Source organism: Phoca vitulina, unplaced genomic scaffold (genome assembly GCF_004348235.1).
Source record: "Phoca vitulina isolate PV1807 unplaced genomic scaffold, GSC_HSeal_1.0 scaffold38, whole genome shotgun sequence".
NCBI lineage: Eukaryota > Metazoa > Chordata > Mammalia > Carnivora > Phocidae > Phoca > Phoca vitulina.
Genome location: NW_022589741.1, coordinates 8,615,140 through 8,633,447, shown reverse-complemented (window position 1 = coordinate 8,633,447; position 18,308 = coordinate 8,615,140). Strand labels below are relative to the sequence as shown.

The window sequence follows — 18,308 nt, the reverse complement described above, 5'->3', positions numbered from 1 at the left end:
TAACTTTATAATTTAGTCTTGTCTGCGCATGTCAAGGTCTTTTGTCCCTCGGCGGACACCGTTGCCAGCCAAAGCTATGTCTCCGCGCTTGCCGCCTTCGTAGGGTGCCGAGTTGTACCTTTTTTCCACGCGTGCCATGGCGAGCCGAGGGGCTCGTCAGCGCCTGAAGGGGAGCGGGGGCAGCGGCGGGGACGCAGTCTCGGCCGCGGACAAGCTGCGGGAGCTGCTGTGCAGCCGTGAGGCGAGCGGCGCGGAGCCCCGGACCGAGTAGGTGTGCGGGCGCGGCGGGGGCGTGGCGGCCGGGCGGCGCGGCGCGGCGCGGGGTAGCGCCGGAGGGTCTCTCGGGGCGGCGCGGCTCCAGCCTGGCCGCCTCTTCCCCCGGGTTCCTCTGCTCTTCCTGGACGGCTCACGTCCGGTCTTCGCCCCACCCTGGGCCCCCCATCCCGGGTCCCGTGTTTCTCGGGAAGAAAGCCTGGAGGGAGGCTCCGAGGCTGCTGGCCCAGGCCCAGAGCGGGCTGGCGTCATGGTGTTTGAGTTGGCCGAGCCTCAGTGGCAAGGGCAAAGAGCAGACCTTTTCCGGCTGTCTCTCTGTTTCCTTCATTGCCCGCAAAGTCCTAACCCCTTACTCTTCAGTGTGGGCCCCACAACCTCCGGCACCTGCAGCCGTCTCTGTCCCCAAGCCCGGGGCACTGCGGGTTAGGACCGCATTGAAGGAGCGGTCAACATATGGAACTGGAGGAGGTTACGTACTTTGCACAAATTAGGCCTCTGTGCATTTGGACAAGTGGGGAAATGAATAAAGATGCATAATAATGACCTTGTTAAGAGAAGAAAGAAAAGGAGAACGAGAGCTTTGTGGCCTTCAAGGAGTGACATCGAGGCAATGAATTAAAGTGTATGAATGAGCTTACGCATTAAAAGCAGGAACTGGAAAGAGTAAGATCAGTTAAAGTCTTCGTCCCTTCTGTATTCTACTTAGAACAACCAACTTCTTAGGTGAATTACTTAAGTGTGCTTTGATGTCCTTGCCATTCTTGTCGTTTCTGTCTAGTTTCAGCCCTTCTAGTTAGTAGGTCTTCCTGACACATCCTCCCTTTGCTTCTGAGCAGGTTATCTGGGAACAAAGCAGGACAAGTCTGGGCACCTGAAGGATCTACTGCTTTCAAGTGTCTGCTCTCAGCAAGGTTATGTGCTGCTCTCCTGAGCAACATCTCTGACTGTGATGAAACGTTCAACTACTGGGAACCAGTAGGTGATTTCTTTAGTTTTCTTTTTTGTTCTTGATTTCATTGCTTGGGACCTTGTTGCCAGTCAGTATACAAATGATATACAAGTGTGACTGGTAGTAAATCAACTTTTTTTTTTTTTTTAAAGATTTTATTTATTTATTTGACAGAGAGGGAACACCAGCAGGGGGAGTGGGAGAGGGAGAAGCAGGCCTCCTGCTGAGCAGGAAGCCCGACGCGAGGCTCGAACCCAGGACCCTGGGATCATGACCTGAGCCGAAGGCAGACGCCTAATGACTGAGCCACCCAGGCGCCCAGCAACTTCATTTTCACTTTTGTATTTTAAGCTGATGATTTACCTGTTGTTGAAGGCCATAGGAAAATGGGGCTTTTTACAAAAAGATGTAATTCGTAACTTTCTTAAAAATTTATTTTAAATCAAAATAATACTTTGAGAAAATTTTTATTTTTTTTAAAAGATTTTATTTATTCATGAGAGACAGAGAGGCAGAGGCAGAGGGAGAAGCAGACTCCCCGCTGAGCAGGGAGCCGGAGGTGGCACTGGATCCCAGGACCCTGGGATCGTGACCTGACCTGAAGGCAGACGCTTAACCGGCTGAGCCACCCAGGCACCCCTTGAGATAATTTTTAAAGTTAACAACTACTGCAGAACTTAAAGGGAAAACAGTAGCTCTCTGTTCCACTTCTCATAGCCAAATCCTAGTCCCTAGAGGTGACAACTTTCAACTTTTTTGGTTATTTTTTATGAAATGTGCTAAAAATAGAAAAATGTTATTCAATAGTATGCTTATACTGCTATTTCATGATTTATACATATGTAAGTCTTCTGACTTCTTAGAAAATTCAGAGGTGAAATTTTCTGATCCCATTTTGCATTAAAAAATGCTTAGTGTAGGGGGAGAGAAGCAGACTCCCTGTTGAGCAGGAAGCTGATGCGGGACTCGGTCCCAGGACTGGCAGATTATGACCTGAGCCAAAGATAGCCGTTTAACTGGCTGAGCCACCCAGGTACCCTTTGGCTAATGAGTATTTTAACAAAATAAGTAGAGGGTAAAATTCAAGCTTTCGACATTGACCAAACAATAATCTTGTAGAAATTTATAATGTCCTAATACTTTTCAGTATTGGGTCATTTTGATTCTTACCAGTTTCAAATCTTGTTGAGAACTTCAGCATTTCTGTGTACCTTTGTATTATTAATATTTTGCTTGGAAACTTGGATTTTTGGCCCATTTAACCCTAAATCTGTTTTGTACTTTCAGACACACTACCTCATCTATGGGAAGGGGTTTCAGACTTGGGAATATTCCCCAGTTTATGCGATTCGCTCCTATGCTTACCTGTTGCTTCATGCCTGGCCAGCTGCATTTCACGCAAGAATTCTACAAACTAATAAGGTAAGGGCAGGCCAGTCTGGGAGTAATTACACCTGATCAAGAGATGAGTCTCTGGAACAGTTTTCTGAAAAGGACAAAATAGACTGGTAGGTAGGAGAGGGCTTTTTTTTTTGAAGAGTAATCATTTATTCATTCAGCAAACATTAATGGAACAACTTTGTAAAAATTTTTTATTTTAATTCCGGGATAGTTAACATACAGTGTTATATTAGTTTCAGGTTTATAATATAGTGATTCAACAATGCTGTGTATTACTAGGAGCTCATCAAGATAAGTGTATTTTTAATTCCCATCACCTATTTCATCCCTCATTGCACCCCCTTCCCTTTGGTAACCATCAGTTTGTTTTCTGTAGTTGAGTCTGTTTTTTTTTTTTGGTTTGTCTTTTTTCTTCATTTCTTTTGTTTCTTAAATTCCATATATGAGTGAAATCCTATGGTATTTACATGTTTGCAAATGGCAAGATTTCATTCTTTTTTATAGCCAAATAATCCATTGTATGTATATACCACCTCTTTATTCATCTATCAGTGGACCCTTGGGCTGCTTCCATAATTTGGCTATTGTAAATAATGCTGCAGTAAACACATATATATGCATATATCCTTTCAGTTTAGTGTTTTCATTTTCTTTGGGTAAATACCCAGTAGTGCAATTACTGGATCCTATGGTAGTTCTATTTTTTAATTTTTTGAGGTACCTCCATATTGTTTCCCTCAGTGGCTGCACAGCTTGCATTCCCACCAACAAGTACACATGAATTCCTTTTACTCCACATTCTAACACTTATTTCTTGTGATTTTGACCATTCTGACAGATACGAGGTGATATCTCATTGTGGTTTTGATTTGTGATGAGTGATGTTGAGCATCTTTTCATGTGTCTGTTGGCCATATGTATGTCTTCTTTGGAGATATGTCTATTCATGTCTTCTGTCCATTTTTTTTTTTTTTTTTAAAGATTTTATTTATTTGTTTGACAGAGACAGCGAGAGAGGGAACACAAGCAGGGGGAGAGGGAGAAGCAGGCCTCCCACTGAGCAGGGAGCCCGATGCGGGGCTTGATCCCAGGACCCCGGGATCATGACCTGAGCCGAAGGCAGACGCCTAACGACTGAGCCACCCAGGTGCCCCTTCTGTCCATTTGTTTTTAAAGATTTAGGGAGCGTGCACAGGGCAAGGGGCAGAGGGAGAGGGGGAGAGAGAATCCTGTAGCAGACTTCCTGCTGAGCTGGGAGCCCAACACGGGGCTTGATCCCAGGACCCTGAGATCATAACCTGAGCTGAAATCAAGAGTTGGCTGCTTAACCAACTGAGCCACCCAGGTGCCCCGACCTTGCCCATTTTTAAATTGGATTATTTGTTTTTTCCTTTGTGTTGAGTTGTAGAAGTTTTTTATATGTTTTGGATACTAACTAATGGACCACATTTTGTCTGGTAGGCACTTTAAGTGTTGTGTATGTAACAGTGGCCAAATCCCTGCCCTCAAGGAATTTATAGGTTAGTGGGGAGGATGGATGAATATTGAACAAGTAATTATAAATGCAGTGGGCCTTATGGAGGAAAAGTACAGTGTGCAATGGGATAGCATATTAGGAGAGCCTAATTTAAACAGTGCTGAAGGATAATTAGGAGTTAATGGAGATCTAACCTGATTACCTTTCAGAAATTTAACTGTGATGGGTCTTGGCATGGATATTTTTGGGTTTATCCTGTTTGGAATTTACTAACCTTGAATCTTTAGGCTTATGTCTTTTGCCAAATTTGGGAAGATTTTAGCTGTTATTTTTCTGAGTACTTTTGTCAGCCCTGCCCTGTTTTTCCTTTCCTGAGAGTCCAATGATCTCAATGTTAGATGTTTAATTATAGTCCCACAGGTCTCTGAGGCCCTATTCATTTTTTTTCAAGTCTATTTTCTCTGTGTTGATTGAGCAATTTCTAAGCTTCCAGTTCACTGATTGTTTCCTCTGTCCCCTCCATTCTGCTCTTGAGCCTATCTGTTGAGCTTCTATTTTGATTATTATACTTTTTTAGTTTTAAAATTTCCATTTGGTTTTTCTTTATATATTCTGTTGCTTTACTGCCACTTTCTATTTCATGTTTCCAGTGTGTTCTTAATTGCTCATTGAAGCATTTTTACAACGGCTCCTTTACAATTTTGTCAGATAATGCTAACTTTTATCTCATCTTGTTGGTATCTGTTGATTATTTTAATTCAGTCTGAGATTTTCCAAGTAATTTTCCGTTGAAATGTGGACATTTGGGGGACTATGAGACTCTGGATCTTATTCATGGGCCCGGCATGCTTCCTCTGCATCTTTGGGTCTTATTGAAGCCTTCTGTTTTGTCTGCTGCTCTTGATACCACTCTAGCAGGAGAAAGGAGGGTGTTATCCACCTTTGTTATTGCCAGGTGGGGGTAGAAGTTGAGGTTCCTCACTGGGGTAGGGGTACTTCATTACTGCTAGGGTGGGGTGGGGAGGTGAAGTCCAGATTTATCTACGTGGTCTCCACTGACAGTGTGACCAGAGAGGGAGCTTGTTAACACCAGTGAGGTTGAAAGTCCTGACTTCCTACTGGGCTTTTGATGGCATGGGTGGGAGTTGGGCTACTTTTTTTTTTTTTTTTTCCTGGAGTGCTTTGCTGGAGTAGCGTGGTTATTGTCTAAAGGTTTTCTGTCTTGTTAGGCTACCCCTTTCTTGGCCTTTTGGCGAGATTGACCAGGCTTTGGTTGGTGTTTATGCTCTTTGGCATTTCTAGCTGCCAACTTCTTTAGTTCTAAGTCTAGGATATAGAAGGTGAAAGAAAACCCAGGGAACTTACCATTATGTTTTTCCTCTGGTCTTAAAGCCCCTAGGCAGTCTACTACTTTCTCTCTCCCTTGAGTTGTGGTAGGTTTACTTTATTTATAATGTCCAGAGTTTTTGGTTTTACATAGCAGGAGGAAAAGGGAAAAGTATGGCTGATCCATCTTCCATGAAGCAGAAGTCCCTGATGACAGAACTAGAGGGTTAGTAGGAATCATCTAGGTAAAGGAAGAATGGGGATGAGGGAAGAAAGCCATGAGGCTGGGAGGAGGGCCAGCATGGCCTTTTATAAATAGGCTTGATGCTTGGAAGAGACAGTGAGTGGTGGAGTTGGTTTTGTGATACTGAAAGGTAGGAGGAGGCCAGATTTATACAACACCTGGTAGGCTCTGGTAAGCAGTTAGACTTTTATCCCCTCCAAGGGCGTTCTGAAGCCGTCCAGAGGTTTTAGACAGAGGATAGACATGATTGCATTTGCATTTTAGACTGATCAGAAAGGTAGCACCTTAGAAAGTGACAGAACTCTGTCCTTCCCTTCCCTACGTAGTAGTTCCTTTCTGTTTTTTTTTTTTTTTTGAACTTAGCAGAGGAAAGGTGTACAGGATGAGGTCTTAGTAGAGAAATAACAATATGCAATGCTTAAGGCTTTTGTGTCCTCTTGAATATCCACTGTCACTTCCCATTTGACCTGTTTAACAGAATCCTTCATCTCCTAGCACTCTTCCTCTTATTTCAATGACCTGAGCAGGAAGCAGAACTGGAATGAAGATTTCCCTTCTTGTTCTTCCTTATAATCTCCTTTCTGTTAGGTTCTGCCAATGGAAGCCAATAGGGGACCACTTGACAAGGAGGAATTAGAGCTTATAGAGCCCCAGCCCCAGCATCATCTTGTACAGCCAAGAGGGTGGATTGTTGCTGAAAGGCAATCTGGTAATAACTGGCACCCCTAGTGATGGTTACCTTTCCAAATTCTTGCCACCCTAAACAAGAATACCTGTTTTGTCTCCCTATGGATCTGGGTGTCCGTTTCTCTGAACTACGTACTCAGCAGTGGGAGCCCACATATATATGGGCTACTTAATTTCATGGAGTATTGCCAGATTGCCCCCAGCGTGACTATGCAACTTTACACTTCTGCAACAGTGTTCCATGTTTCAGCCACCTCACATCTCCTGAGCACTTGATATTTCTGACTTGTTAATTTTTGCCCTTCTCATGTATGTGAAAGGTTTCTCATTCTAATTGCGTTTCTTTGATTACTTGTGAGGTGCAACATTTCATTTGTCATTCATATTTCCTTTTCTGTGAATTATGTATTCCTGTCCTTTGGCTGTTTTGCAATTGGGTTTTCTGGTTTTGTCTCTTGATTTGTAGAAGTTCTCCATGGTCACCCCTTGTAGGTTTTAGATACTGGAAATCTTTTGGCTGTCACCGCTCTATTTTGTCTGTGGACCTTGTGTTGAGCAGAAATCTTTAATTTTGATACAGTTAAGCCAATTAGTTTTTCACTTAAAAGTTGGTGGGTTTGGGTCTTTCTAAAAGAAATCCTTCACTACAATTCACAAAGATGTCCTTACATATTTTCTTAGCTTATAATTTTACCTGTCACATAAAAGGCTTTAATACATTTGAATATTTTTTTAAAAAGATTTTTAATCTCTGCACCCAGTCCAGACCCCAAGATCAAGAGTCGCATGCTCCACTGAGCCAGGCAGTCACTCCAGTTAGAATATTATTTTTTATAAATTGTAGGAAGATCCAGCTTAATTTTTTTTGTGATGTAGTAAACTGAATTTTTCAGTACCACAGATGGAAGAGAATCCAAGAGATACATCTGATAAACCAGTGACACTAATAAGGAAATTCAGCAAGATTTAGATTAAGATTAAAAAACAAAAATCAGTTGTATTCCTCGGTATCAGCAATTACCACCAGAAAAACAAAACAAAACAAAACAAGATTCCTTTCATAACAGCAACAAAAAGTATGAAGAATGTAGGAATTAAGCTACCCAAGACTTAAAAATATTTAAAAAAAAAAAAAAATATTTAAAAAAAAAAAGCTACCCAAGACTTGGTAAGACTGAAATGGGTACATTTAAGAATTTTATTAGCGGATACAGAAAACCTGACTAAATGGATAAATGTATCATCTTAAGGATGGAATGACAAACCTATAAAAATACTGATTCTTATATTAATATATAATTCAATGCAACTCCAATCAAAACCCAACAGGGGGCGCCTGGGTGGCTCAGTTGGTGAAGCAACTGCCTTCAGCTCAGGTCGTGATCCTGGAGTCCCAGGATCGAGTCCCACATCGGGCTCCGCGCTCAGTGGGGAGTCTACTTCTCCCTCTGACCCTCTCCCCTCTCATGCTCTCTCTCACTCTCTCTCTCTTAAATAAATAAATAAAATCTTTAAAAAAAAAAAAAAAAAACCCAACAGAATTTGGGGGAGAGGCAAACTGTGAAATGATTTTTAAAATACAAATTTTAAAATGGACAAAGTGAGAAATTTATCAACCAGATACTAACACACTACAAAGCCATAATAATAAAAACAATATGGTACTAAGAATTTGACCAATGACCTAGAATAAGGAGGCCAGAAACAGACCCATACATGCTGGAATAAGGTATATGATAGATACAGTATTACAAATCAGAAGAGAAAGGATGGATTATTTAGCAGATGGTACTGAAAAATCTGGCTCACTACATCTGAAGTCCTAGCAGCATCGAGAATAGTGCTCAGTGTATACTAGGTTTTCAGTATGTTTTTATTAATCTGGCATTTATTGGATTGCTTTATTGAACTGTTAGGAATTTTTTGGTTATGGTGATGAAAATGGGATGTATTTCTAAGTTACATGCAGTAATATTAATAATGATATATGTTTAAGTAGTGCTTATTTTCTGAAGTATTCAATGCTCTTAAGTAGACCAGTAACCCCTATTACATTTATTTTTTAAATTGATGTTCTTAGTTATGAAATTAATAAAATCCCATTACAGGTGTTTGGAAGATAGGAAAAGTATACACCTAAGTCCCAGCAGCCTGATACAGCCACCTTTACCATTTTACTACATTTATTTTCAGTCATTTCATATGCTTCTGATTTCCAAAGCTGTAATTCTGGTGTGTAAATAATATCATATTGTATATTTTTACCTGGTATTGAATAATTATCTGTAATTATCAATATATTATGGTTGTTTAGGTAATGTTGAATGCATGAGTTTTATAGCATATGAATTTTTCCACTGTTGCTGTAACTATAAATTTTAAGATCTGTGTAATAGTCCATGAAATATATGTGCATAATTGATCGAACCATTTCCCCATCATCGGACATCGTGTAGTTTATTTTTTTTAATTTATTTATTTGACACAGAGAGACACAGCGAGAGAGGGAACACAAGCAGGGGGAGTGGGAGAGGGAGAAGCAGGCTTCCCACGGAGCAGGGAGCCCGATGTGGGGCTCGATCCCAGGACCCTGGGATCATGACCTGAGCCGAAGGCAGACGCTTAACCACTGAGCCACCCAGGCGCCCCCATCGTGTAGTTTTTTTAAGCAGTTTTTTTCTAACGTAATAGTGATGCACTTACCATTTTCATGAATAGAACTAACCTTCCCTGCTTAGTTCGAGTTACTTCTGCAAGCTGGACTCATAGAAATAGGTGTACTGGGTCTAGGGGTAGGAATATATGTACGGTCCTTGATACATACTGCTTTTCAAAAGGATTATGCCAATTCATTGTTACTAATGACAAATGAAAGTGGTTTCATCTTTAAGAGTTTTCTTGTTTCTGTGACTTCTGTCCTGGGTTTCTTTCAGATTCTTGTCTTCTACTTTTTACGATGTCTCCTGGCTTTTGTGAGCTGTATCTGTGAACTTTACTTCTACAAGTGAGTATAAAAGCTTTGCTTCTAAAAGTGCTATGATGGAAGCCCAATATAGCATAAGGTTTTTTTTCTGATCATAAGCAGTGTTTACAATAGAAAAATAGACTTCCTCCTAGCTCCTAATACTATATTTGAAGGAGGACTTAAAAATTTTTTTCTTGCTTTATTGACATATAATTGAAATAGAACATTGTGTCAATTTAAGATGTACAACATGATTATTTGATAAATGTATATGTCATGAAGTACCCCAGTAAGGTTCGTTAACACATCCATCACTGCACACTTTGTGGCAAGAACATTTAAGATTTACTCTGTTAGCAACTTTCAAGTATGTTAACAATGTATTGTTAACTATAGTCACCATGCTGTATACTGGATCCCCCAGAATTTATTCATCTTCTAACTGGAAGTTTGTACCCTTTGGCCACCATCTCCTAATCTTCTGTCTCCCCTCTACCCCGTGTTTCCCCAGCTCCTAGAAACCACCATATTCTGTTTCACAAGGCTGGCTTTTTTTTAGATTCCACATGTGAGATCATACAATATTTGTCTTTTACTCTCTGACATTTCACTTAGCATAATGCCCTCAAGGTCCATCCATGTGTTGGAAGTGGTAGGATTTCCTTTTTAAATTTATGACTGGATAACATTCCGTTGCACATGTATACCACATTTTCTTTATCCGTTCACTCATAGGTGGACATTAAGGTTGTTTCTATGTCTTGGCCGTTGTGAGTAGTACTGCAGTAAACATGGGGGTACAGATACCCCTTTGAGATAGTGATTTCATGTCCTTTGGATGTATAACCTGAAGTGGGATTGCTGAATCATACGGTAATTCTATTTTTAATTTTTTGAGGAAAGAAGTGGGACTTCTTGTTTTGAAACAAACTGTTGGGGGGAATACTTCTAATTATCACTTTCCTTCCTGAAGTTCTTAAATTCTGTATCTTCATATAAAGTTAGGTTAATACATGAGTAACTGGCGTTTTATTTGGTAGGATTTAGTAGAGCCTTGTTTTTGATTGCAAGATACAGAATCATGATTTACTTCTTCCCCTTGAACTCAGATGATAGGAAATTATTCCCACTGTGGGACTCATTGCTCTTACTTGCACCCAGTACATTGTCTTTCACCAAGTGCCTATTGGTTGGTTGAATATTAGTGAAAGTATTGAGCATTTAAGTGTGGCAGTAATAAAAATAGCCACTTTTTTTTTTTAGATGTAACCTAACATTTTAAGAATGCTTTAAAAAGTATTTAGACTTAATAATCATTATTAAAAATGTCCCCACTGGAAAACAACTAAAAATGTCAGATACAGAAATTCTTTGGCCTTGACTCTGGGTGGCGCAGAGGAGAAGGAAGCAAGCGTTGCCGGCTTTGAGGATTGTAACCATACATTGGTCTTCATTATTGGTTCAGGACTGAATTCACATCACCTTACATGGTCCCCCCCCCCCCCCCAAATCCCAAGTTGAGAATTTATTTTAAATTGTTCTGGATTGGTAGTACCCGTAGGCATCTTGCAAAAACAAACGGAACTTTTCTCCAGAGAGCTGGATCTTTAACCCAGGTGTCAAAGAATTACTACAAATAAAGTTCTAGTGAACAAGAAATTATAATAAAAATAAATCACAAAGCACGAAAGAGAACAAGACGTTGTACATGAGAACCAGCAGAAATAACAGCTGACATGCAAAACTTCACTTACTAGGAATTACTAAAGTAAGAACATAAAATATATTTGATATTTATAAAAAAATTAAAAAAGGAATTGAAAACATGAATAAGAAACAAGAGCCTCAATAATCCATAGAGTGAAAGGGAATTTAGAGAATGGGAGGAAATATTTGCAAACCATAATTGGAAAAGAGGTTCAATTCCAAAATATATAAGGAACTCCTACAACTCAATAGCAAAAAAAAAAACAAAACCCTATTTTTTTGGTAAAGATTTTATTTATTTGACAGAGACACAGCGAGAGAGGGAACACAATCAGGGGGAGTGGGAGAGGGAGAAGCAGGCTTCCCGCTGAGCAGGGAGCCCGATGCGGGGCTTGGTTCCAGGACCCTAGGATCATGACCTGAGCCGAAGGCAGACATTTAACGACTGAGCCACCCAGGCGCCCCCAAGAAAAACTCTATTATTCTGACTAAAAATGGACTAAGAACTTCAATAGACATTTTTTTAAAGAAGATACACACTTAGCCAGCAGGAATATGAAAAGATATACAGTGTCACAGATCATCAGGGAAATGCAAATCAAAACCACAGTGAACTATAACTTCCTATTTGTTAGAATGGCTATTATCAAAAAAACCCAAAAAACAAAAATAGGTGTTGGCAAGGATGTAGGATTGGAACCTTTGCGCCCTGTTGATGGGAATGCAAAATGGTATAGCCACTGTGCAAAACTGTGTGGAAGTTCTTCAGAAAAAAAATAGAACTACCATATGATCCAGCAATCAAACTTCTGGGTATTTAAAAGAATTGAAACCGGATTTTTTTTTTTTAATTTTTTCTTTTATGTAGTGTTCCATGATTCATTGTTTGCATATAACACCCAGTGCTCCATGCAATACGTGCCCTCTTTAATACCCATCACTGGGCTAACCCATCTGCCCAACCCCCTCCCCTCTAAAACCCTCAGTTTGTTTCTCAGAGTCCGTAGTCTCTCATGGTTCGTCTCCCCCTCCGATTCCCCCCCTTCACTTTTCCCTTCCTACTTTTTTTTTTTTTAAACATATCTTATTTGTTTCAGAGGTACATGTCTGTGATTCATCAGTCTTACACAATTCACAGTGCTCACCATAGCACATACCCTCCCCAATGTCTATCACCCAGCCACCCCATCCCTCCCACCCCCCACCACTCCAGCAACCCTCAGTTTGTTTCCTGAGATTAAGAATTCCTCATATTAGTGAGGTCATATGATACATGTCTTTCTCTGATTGACTTATTTCATTTAGCATAATACCCTCTAGTTCCATCCACGTCGTTGCAAATGGCAAGATTTCGTTTTTGTTTTTTTTTTGATGGCTGCATAGTATTCTATTGTATATATATATACCATATCTTCTTTATCTATTCATCTGTTGATGGACATCTTGGCTCTTTCCATAGTTTGGCTATTGTGGACATTGCTGCTATAAACATTGGGGTGCACATACCCCTTCGGATCACTGCATTTGTATCTTTGGGGTAAATACCCAGTAGTGCAATTGCTGGATCGTAGGGTAGCTCTATTTTCAACTTTTTGAGGAACCTCCATACGGTTTTCCAGAGTGGCTGCACCTGCTTGCATTCCCACCAACAGTGTAGGAGGGTTCCCCCTTCTCCACATCCCCGCGAACATCTGTCATTTCCTGACTTGTTAATTTTAGCCATTCTGATTGGCGTGAGGTGGTATCTCATTGAGGTTTTGATTTGCATTTCCCTGATCCCGAGTGATGTTGAGCACTTTTTCATGTGTCTGTTGGCCATTTGGATGTCTTCTTTGGAAAAATGTCTGTTCATGTCTTCTGCTCATTTCTTGATGGGATTATTTGTTCTTTGGGTGTTGAGTTTGAGAAGTTCTTTATAGATTTTGGATACTAGCCGTTTATCTGATATGTCATTTGCAAATATCTTTTCCCATTCTGTTGGTTGTCTTTGGGTTTTGTTGACTGTTTCCTTTGCTGTGTAGAAGCTTTTTATCTTGATGAAGTCCCAATAGTTGCTTCCCTTGCCTTTGGCGATGTTTCTAGGAAGAAGTTGCTGCGGCTGAGGTCGAAGAAGTTGCTGCCTGTGTTCTCCTCTAGGATTTTGATGGATTCCTGTCTCACATTTAGGTCTTTGATCCATTTTGAGTCTATTTTTGTGTGTGGTGTAAGGAAATGGTCCAGTTTCATTCTTCTGCATGTGGCTGTTCAATTTTCCCAACACCATTTTGAAACAGGATCTTGAAGAGGTATCTGCACTTTAATGTTCTTTGTAGTATTATTCACAATAGCCAAGATTGGAAACAAGTTAAGTGTCCTTTGACTGATAAATGGGGGAAAATGTGGTATATATACATAGAATGGAATATTCAATCTTGAAAAAGAAGGAAATCCTGCAGTGTGTGACAACATGCACGAACCTTGAGGATGTTGTGCTAAGTAAGCTAACCAGTTATATAGATGGACAAACACTGCATGATTCTACTTATGGGATTCTAAAATAGTCAAACTCGGGGCACCTGGGTTGCTCATTCGGTTAAGTGTCTGCCTTTGGCTCAGGTCATGATCCCAGGGTGCTGGGATCGAGCCCCGCATCGGGTTCCCTGCTCAGCGGGAAACCTGCTTCTCCCTCTCCCACTCCCCCTGCTTGTGTTTCCTCTCTCGCTGTGTCTCTGTCAAATAAATAAATCTTTAAAAAAAAAAAGTCAAACTCATGGAAGCAAAGCATAGGTTGGTGGTTGCCAGGGGCTGGGCAGAGGGGGAAATGGGAAGTTGCTAATCAATGCGTCTAAATTTTCAGTTGTGCTAGATGAGTAAGTTCTAGAGAGCTACTGCACAACATTGTGTGGATAGTTAACAGTACTGTATTGTATGCTTAAATATCTATTAAGATAGACCCCCGATTACCTGTTCTTACCACAATACAATAAAGAAGATAAAAGGAAAAAAGGAATGAGACTATGAAGATAACCCAGCAGATCTGAGAAAGAACCAAATAGAACTAGAAATGAAAGTAGTGGAATTGATACTTAAAATGCAGTGGTTAGAGGCGCCTGCGTAGCTCAGTCGTTAAGCGTCTGCCTTGGGTTCAGGTCATGATCCCAGGGTCCTGGGATGGAGCCCCACTTCGGGTTCCCTGCTCAATGGGGAGTCTGCTTCTCCCTCTCCTTCTGTCCCCACCTTCCCTTACCTCCCCCCGCCCCCCGCTTCTGCTCTCTCTCACACTCTATCTCAAATAAACTTAAAAAAAAAAAAAAAATGCAGTGGTTAATTTGAACAGCTAGACACTAACAGGCAAACCAGAAGATTGATCTCAAGTCAGAATGAAGTACAGAGTGACAAAAGGGAAATATGAGGGAAATGTAAGGGAAATATAAAGATGTTAAACATGTGTTGACAGATTCAGTCGGATTCTAGGAGATGATAGAATGGGGAGAGGCAGTATTGCGGGAAGTAATAGTTAAGAATTTCCACAATTGATGAAAAAAAAGATGCTAATTCATAGATTCAGGGAGCCTAACATATCCTGAGCTAGATTAATAAGGAATTAGTGAAACCACGTAGAACACCAAGGGCAAAGAGGATCTTAAAAGTTGACAGAACTAATAGAATTACCTACAAAGGAATGTTAGTTAAATCAACAGAAGCCTTCTCAAAAGCCAGAAGATAAAAAAAATCTTCAAAGTGCTCAGAGAAAACGATTGTCATCCTAAAATTGTGTACTCAGCTAAGTCATCTTTTAAGACCAAGGGCTTAGTAAGGATTTTCAGACCAAAAAAAACAAACAAAAAGGGAGGAATTTGCCATTAACAGATCCTCACTAAAGGAACTTACAAAGGATATACTTAGGAAGAAGCAAAATTCTTTCAGAAAGCAGCTCTGAGATGCACTTAAGGAACCTGAGCCCAGAGACAGTTAACACGGGTATATCTGCACAAATGTGGACTAAATGAAGCGGTAGTCATTCCTAAGAATGTTTACGGGGTTAAAAACCTCCAAGAAGGAAGTAAAGGAAGTGTGTAATTGCTCGGGGTTGAGAAACGTGGACTTAGACAACTGCTTATTAATGCTTTGTGTGTCCATTTTGTGTGATAACTATCATTTATCGAGCAGCTCTGTTCCAGGCACTCTTCTGAGCGCTTTTCCATGCTTTGTCCTCACAGGAGTCTGACAAAGTAGGCATTCTCATTATCCTCACTTGACAGGTGAGGAATCTGACAGAGGGATTTTGTCACTAGACCAGGGTACCGCTGCTCTTAAGTGGTGGAGCCCAAATTTGAACCTGTGCCCATCTGAATCTGAGGCGGTACTCTTCCATTACATCATGCTGTTTTCCTCTTGATTAGTATACATGATCTTAGCATGGAAAAGAGACATTTCCTCCTAGGCAGAGAGCTTCTCTTCTGCTTAAAGAGTAAGAATATTTGGGTTTGTTTTGCACACAAAATTGCTAACCTGTCCAGGCAGCTCTGTGTTTGATTCAGATCTTCAGTGTTCTCTGCGATGCAGGCATGTGTTTTTCCTTTGATTTGAAATGTCTGTCCTTAAGATTGGCTATGCTGATGGTCTTTGCCTTTCTCCTAGGGCTGTGTGCAAGAAGTTTGGGCTGCATGTGAGTCGAATGATGCTAGCCTTCTTGGTTCTTAGCACTGGCATGTTTTGCTCCTCATCAGGTAAGTAAAAGGGCAGGTGAGGGCGTAACAGGTGCACTGAACTTTCATAGTTGCATTGAAAGGGAGAACTTGTGTAGGCATAGGTTATGTTTGGATAGCATATCAGTAATTAGCAGAGCACTGTTACCTACATGATCTTCATAAACCCTTACAGCAATTTTGTGTTAGGGGTAAGAAACATTTTCTCATTTTTGCAGATGAGGATACGGAAATTGAGAAAAGTGAAATGACTTACTGGGAGTCAACTCATAAATGGCAGAGCTTTCTATTTCATGTTGCTTTCTATTACATTATTGTATATATATATTTTTATTACCGTAAGGCTGAAAAACACCAGCACCCTCTGCCTTTCCTTGCTGTTAGGGGAAGAGAAATAATTTTGTTATCTTGCTCTTGTTTGTGTCTAAAAACCTGTGTTCATGGTTCTGCTTTCTGCCCATTAGTTGCAATGTATTCTATAAAGGTATGTATCCTCTGTTGGGCTTTTTTTTTTTTTTTAAACAGTACACTTAAAGAGAATTAGACTATAACCTTAGAGTGGTGGCTTGCAAGTTGGGCTGCCATTGAATATTTCTATTCTCTAAGCCATGATGGCCTGCTGCCAAAAGGTAGCCTGTTTCCACTTTTCTGGAAAAATTAAGCTACTAGATAAAATAATCTCAGTTCTAATTTCTGTTTGTGTGTACCAGAATCTAGTATACACACGAAATATACATAAAAATAGTGTTCAGCACAAAGGTGTATATTGAACTTCGTTGACTGTGTCAAAATCTATGTGGTTGTGCGAGACCTTATGAGAGTCATTGTCCTCAGACTGTGCTCTCCCCCCCCCTCCCCCCAGGCCGGCAGAGACCTCCGATTCCTCTGCTCCTTTGTCCTCTGCATTGGCAGCTGGAACTGACAACTTCAAATAGCATCAGTATTATTTAGCATTTATCTGTGAAGCTTGTACCTCACATTTGGTTACTTTGCTACTCCTAAAGTTGATTCTTAGGAGAGGGAGATTCTCAGGAGGACCTTTAGCTTTGTCATCTCAGCTGAGAATGAGAAGGCGCAGAGAAGTTCAAGGGATCCTTTGATACACAGCCCGTAAACCCTTTACTGAGTTGGGGAGATCATATGGCCTATTTGTGCTCCTTGCCTCATGCTGATGTTTCTTCCCTAGTGCTAGGTGAAGCAGGCCTACACAGTCTGGAGAGGCAGATCTGCATTTTTGTGTAAAATTGTTAGAAACGCTGATCAGATGTTACTGTTGCAGAGACCGCAGAGACCCTGAAAGTACTCAGTTCCTCTGCTGTTCACTACAACAAAGTAGTGCTAAATGGAAGTAACCAGGGGACGGCTACAGGCCAAGCTATCTATGTCCGTCGATGCAGGATGCAAAGCAGGGTTGCCATCCAGTATGTGGCCCTTGAGAAGGCTTCCCAGAATTCCTAGGGGGTAATGGTTAGTGACAGGACAGTCTCAGAAGCCTATCAGAAGATAAACTTCAGAATCAGATAAACTGCTTCAGCAATGGTTCTAAGTTTCTTGCAGCATATTCCCTGCCTGGAAATATAACCTGGAATTCTCTAAGTTTTGGATTTGGGGTACCGAACAGGAGAGGAATGGCGTGCTTGGCATTGTATAACTAGGCATGTGTTGGTACCTTAAAAAAACAAGACTGAGAAAATAAGAAAAATTATTGAACTTCATTTTTTTTTTTTTTTAAGGAGTATCACTTTACTGCACAATTCTAATATATTCCTCAAAATATGTTCCTGGTTATTGACATCGTGCAATGTGGGTAAATTTTTAATAACACCTAATAAACCTCAAACTCTTGTCCCTCCCCCTTCCCTCTGTGTTCCCCATTTCTTTACTCTTGCAGCATTCCTTCCTAGCAGCTTCTGTATGTATACCACGTTGGTAGCCATGACCGGCTGGTATATGGACAAGACTTCCGTTGCTGTGCTTGGAGTAGCCGCTGGGGCTATCTTAGGCTGGCCATTCAGTGCCGCTCTTGGGTAAGGGACTAACACAGTTCATCTTCCTTGTATCCCTGGGCACATAGTAAATCTCCTTGTTCTCTGGTTATGACCTGAAGTTACAGGAATGAATTGGACTTATAGAGATTATGGGAAATGGAAGAATATTTCTCTTGGTGCATATTGTTGATTAATTCTAATAAGAATAGTAACTATTAAGTCTCTGCTGTATGTTAGCTGCTGCTAAACCCCTTAGAAACTTTATTCCTAAGCCTTACAACAGCTTTGCAGGAGAAATACAATCATTAGTGCTTTATTTTTTTATTTTTTATTTTTTAAATATTTTATTTATTTGAGAGAGAGCATGCGCATGAGTTAGGGGAGGAGCAGAGGAAGAGGGCCAAGCAGACTCTGCACTGGGCTTGATCCCGGGACCTTGGATCACTACCTGAGCCAAAATCGGGGGTCAGTCGCTTAACTGACTGAGCCACCTGGGTGCCCCAGTCATTAGTGCTTTATAAATAGAGTCCAAAGGGTAATTTGCTTTTAAGATTATGTTTGCTGGGGAACCTGGATGGCTCAGTTGGCTAAGCACTGACTCTT

The 18,308-nt window shown here is 40.8% G+C and overlaps 1 protein-coding gene across 4 annotated transcripts in view; it reads left to right on the top strand.

The window, feature by feature from the left end:
• Positions 1-57: 57 nt before the first annotated feature.
• Positions 58-18,308, top strand: part of ALG9 (ALG9 alpha-1,2-mannosyltransferase) — an 88,003-nt gene continuing 69,752 nt past the window's right edge. The window contains exons 1-6 of one of the 4 annotated variants that reach the window (XM_032427919.1): positions 58-267; positions 1,110-1,248; positions 2,510-2,644; positions 9,291-9,361; positions 15,650-15,738; positions 17,609-17,744. In XM_032427919.1, the coding sequence (XP_032283810.1) occupies positions 137-267; positions 1,110-1,248; positions 2,510-2,644; positions 9,291-9,361; positions 15,650-15,738; positions 17,609-17,744 (701 nt within the window). In that variant the 5' untranslated portion in view covers positions 58-136. Of the gene's footprint in view, positions 272-327; positions 997-1,109; positions 1,253-2,509; positions 2,645-9,290; positions 9,362-15,649; positions 15,739-17,608; positions 17,745-18,308 lie in introns of those variants that run through there. The other 3 variants (XM_032427920.1, XM_032427921.1, XM_032427922.1) reach the window with 3 other exon arrangements.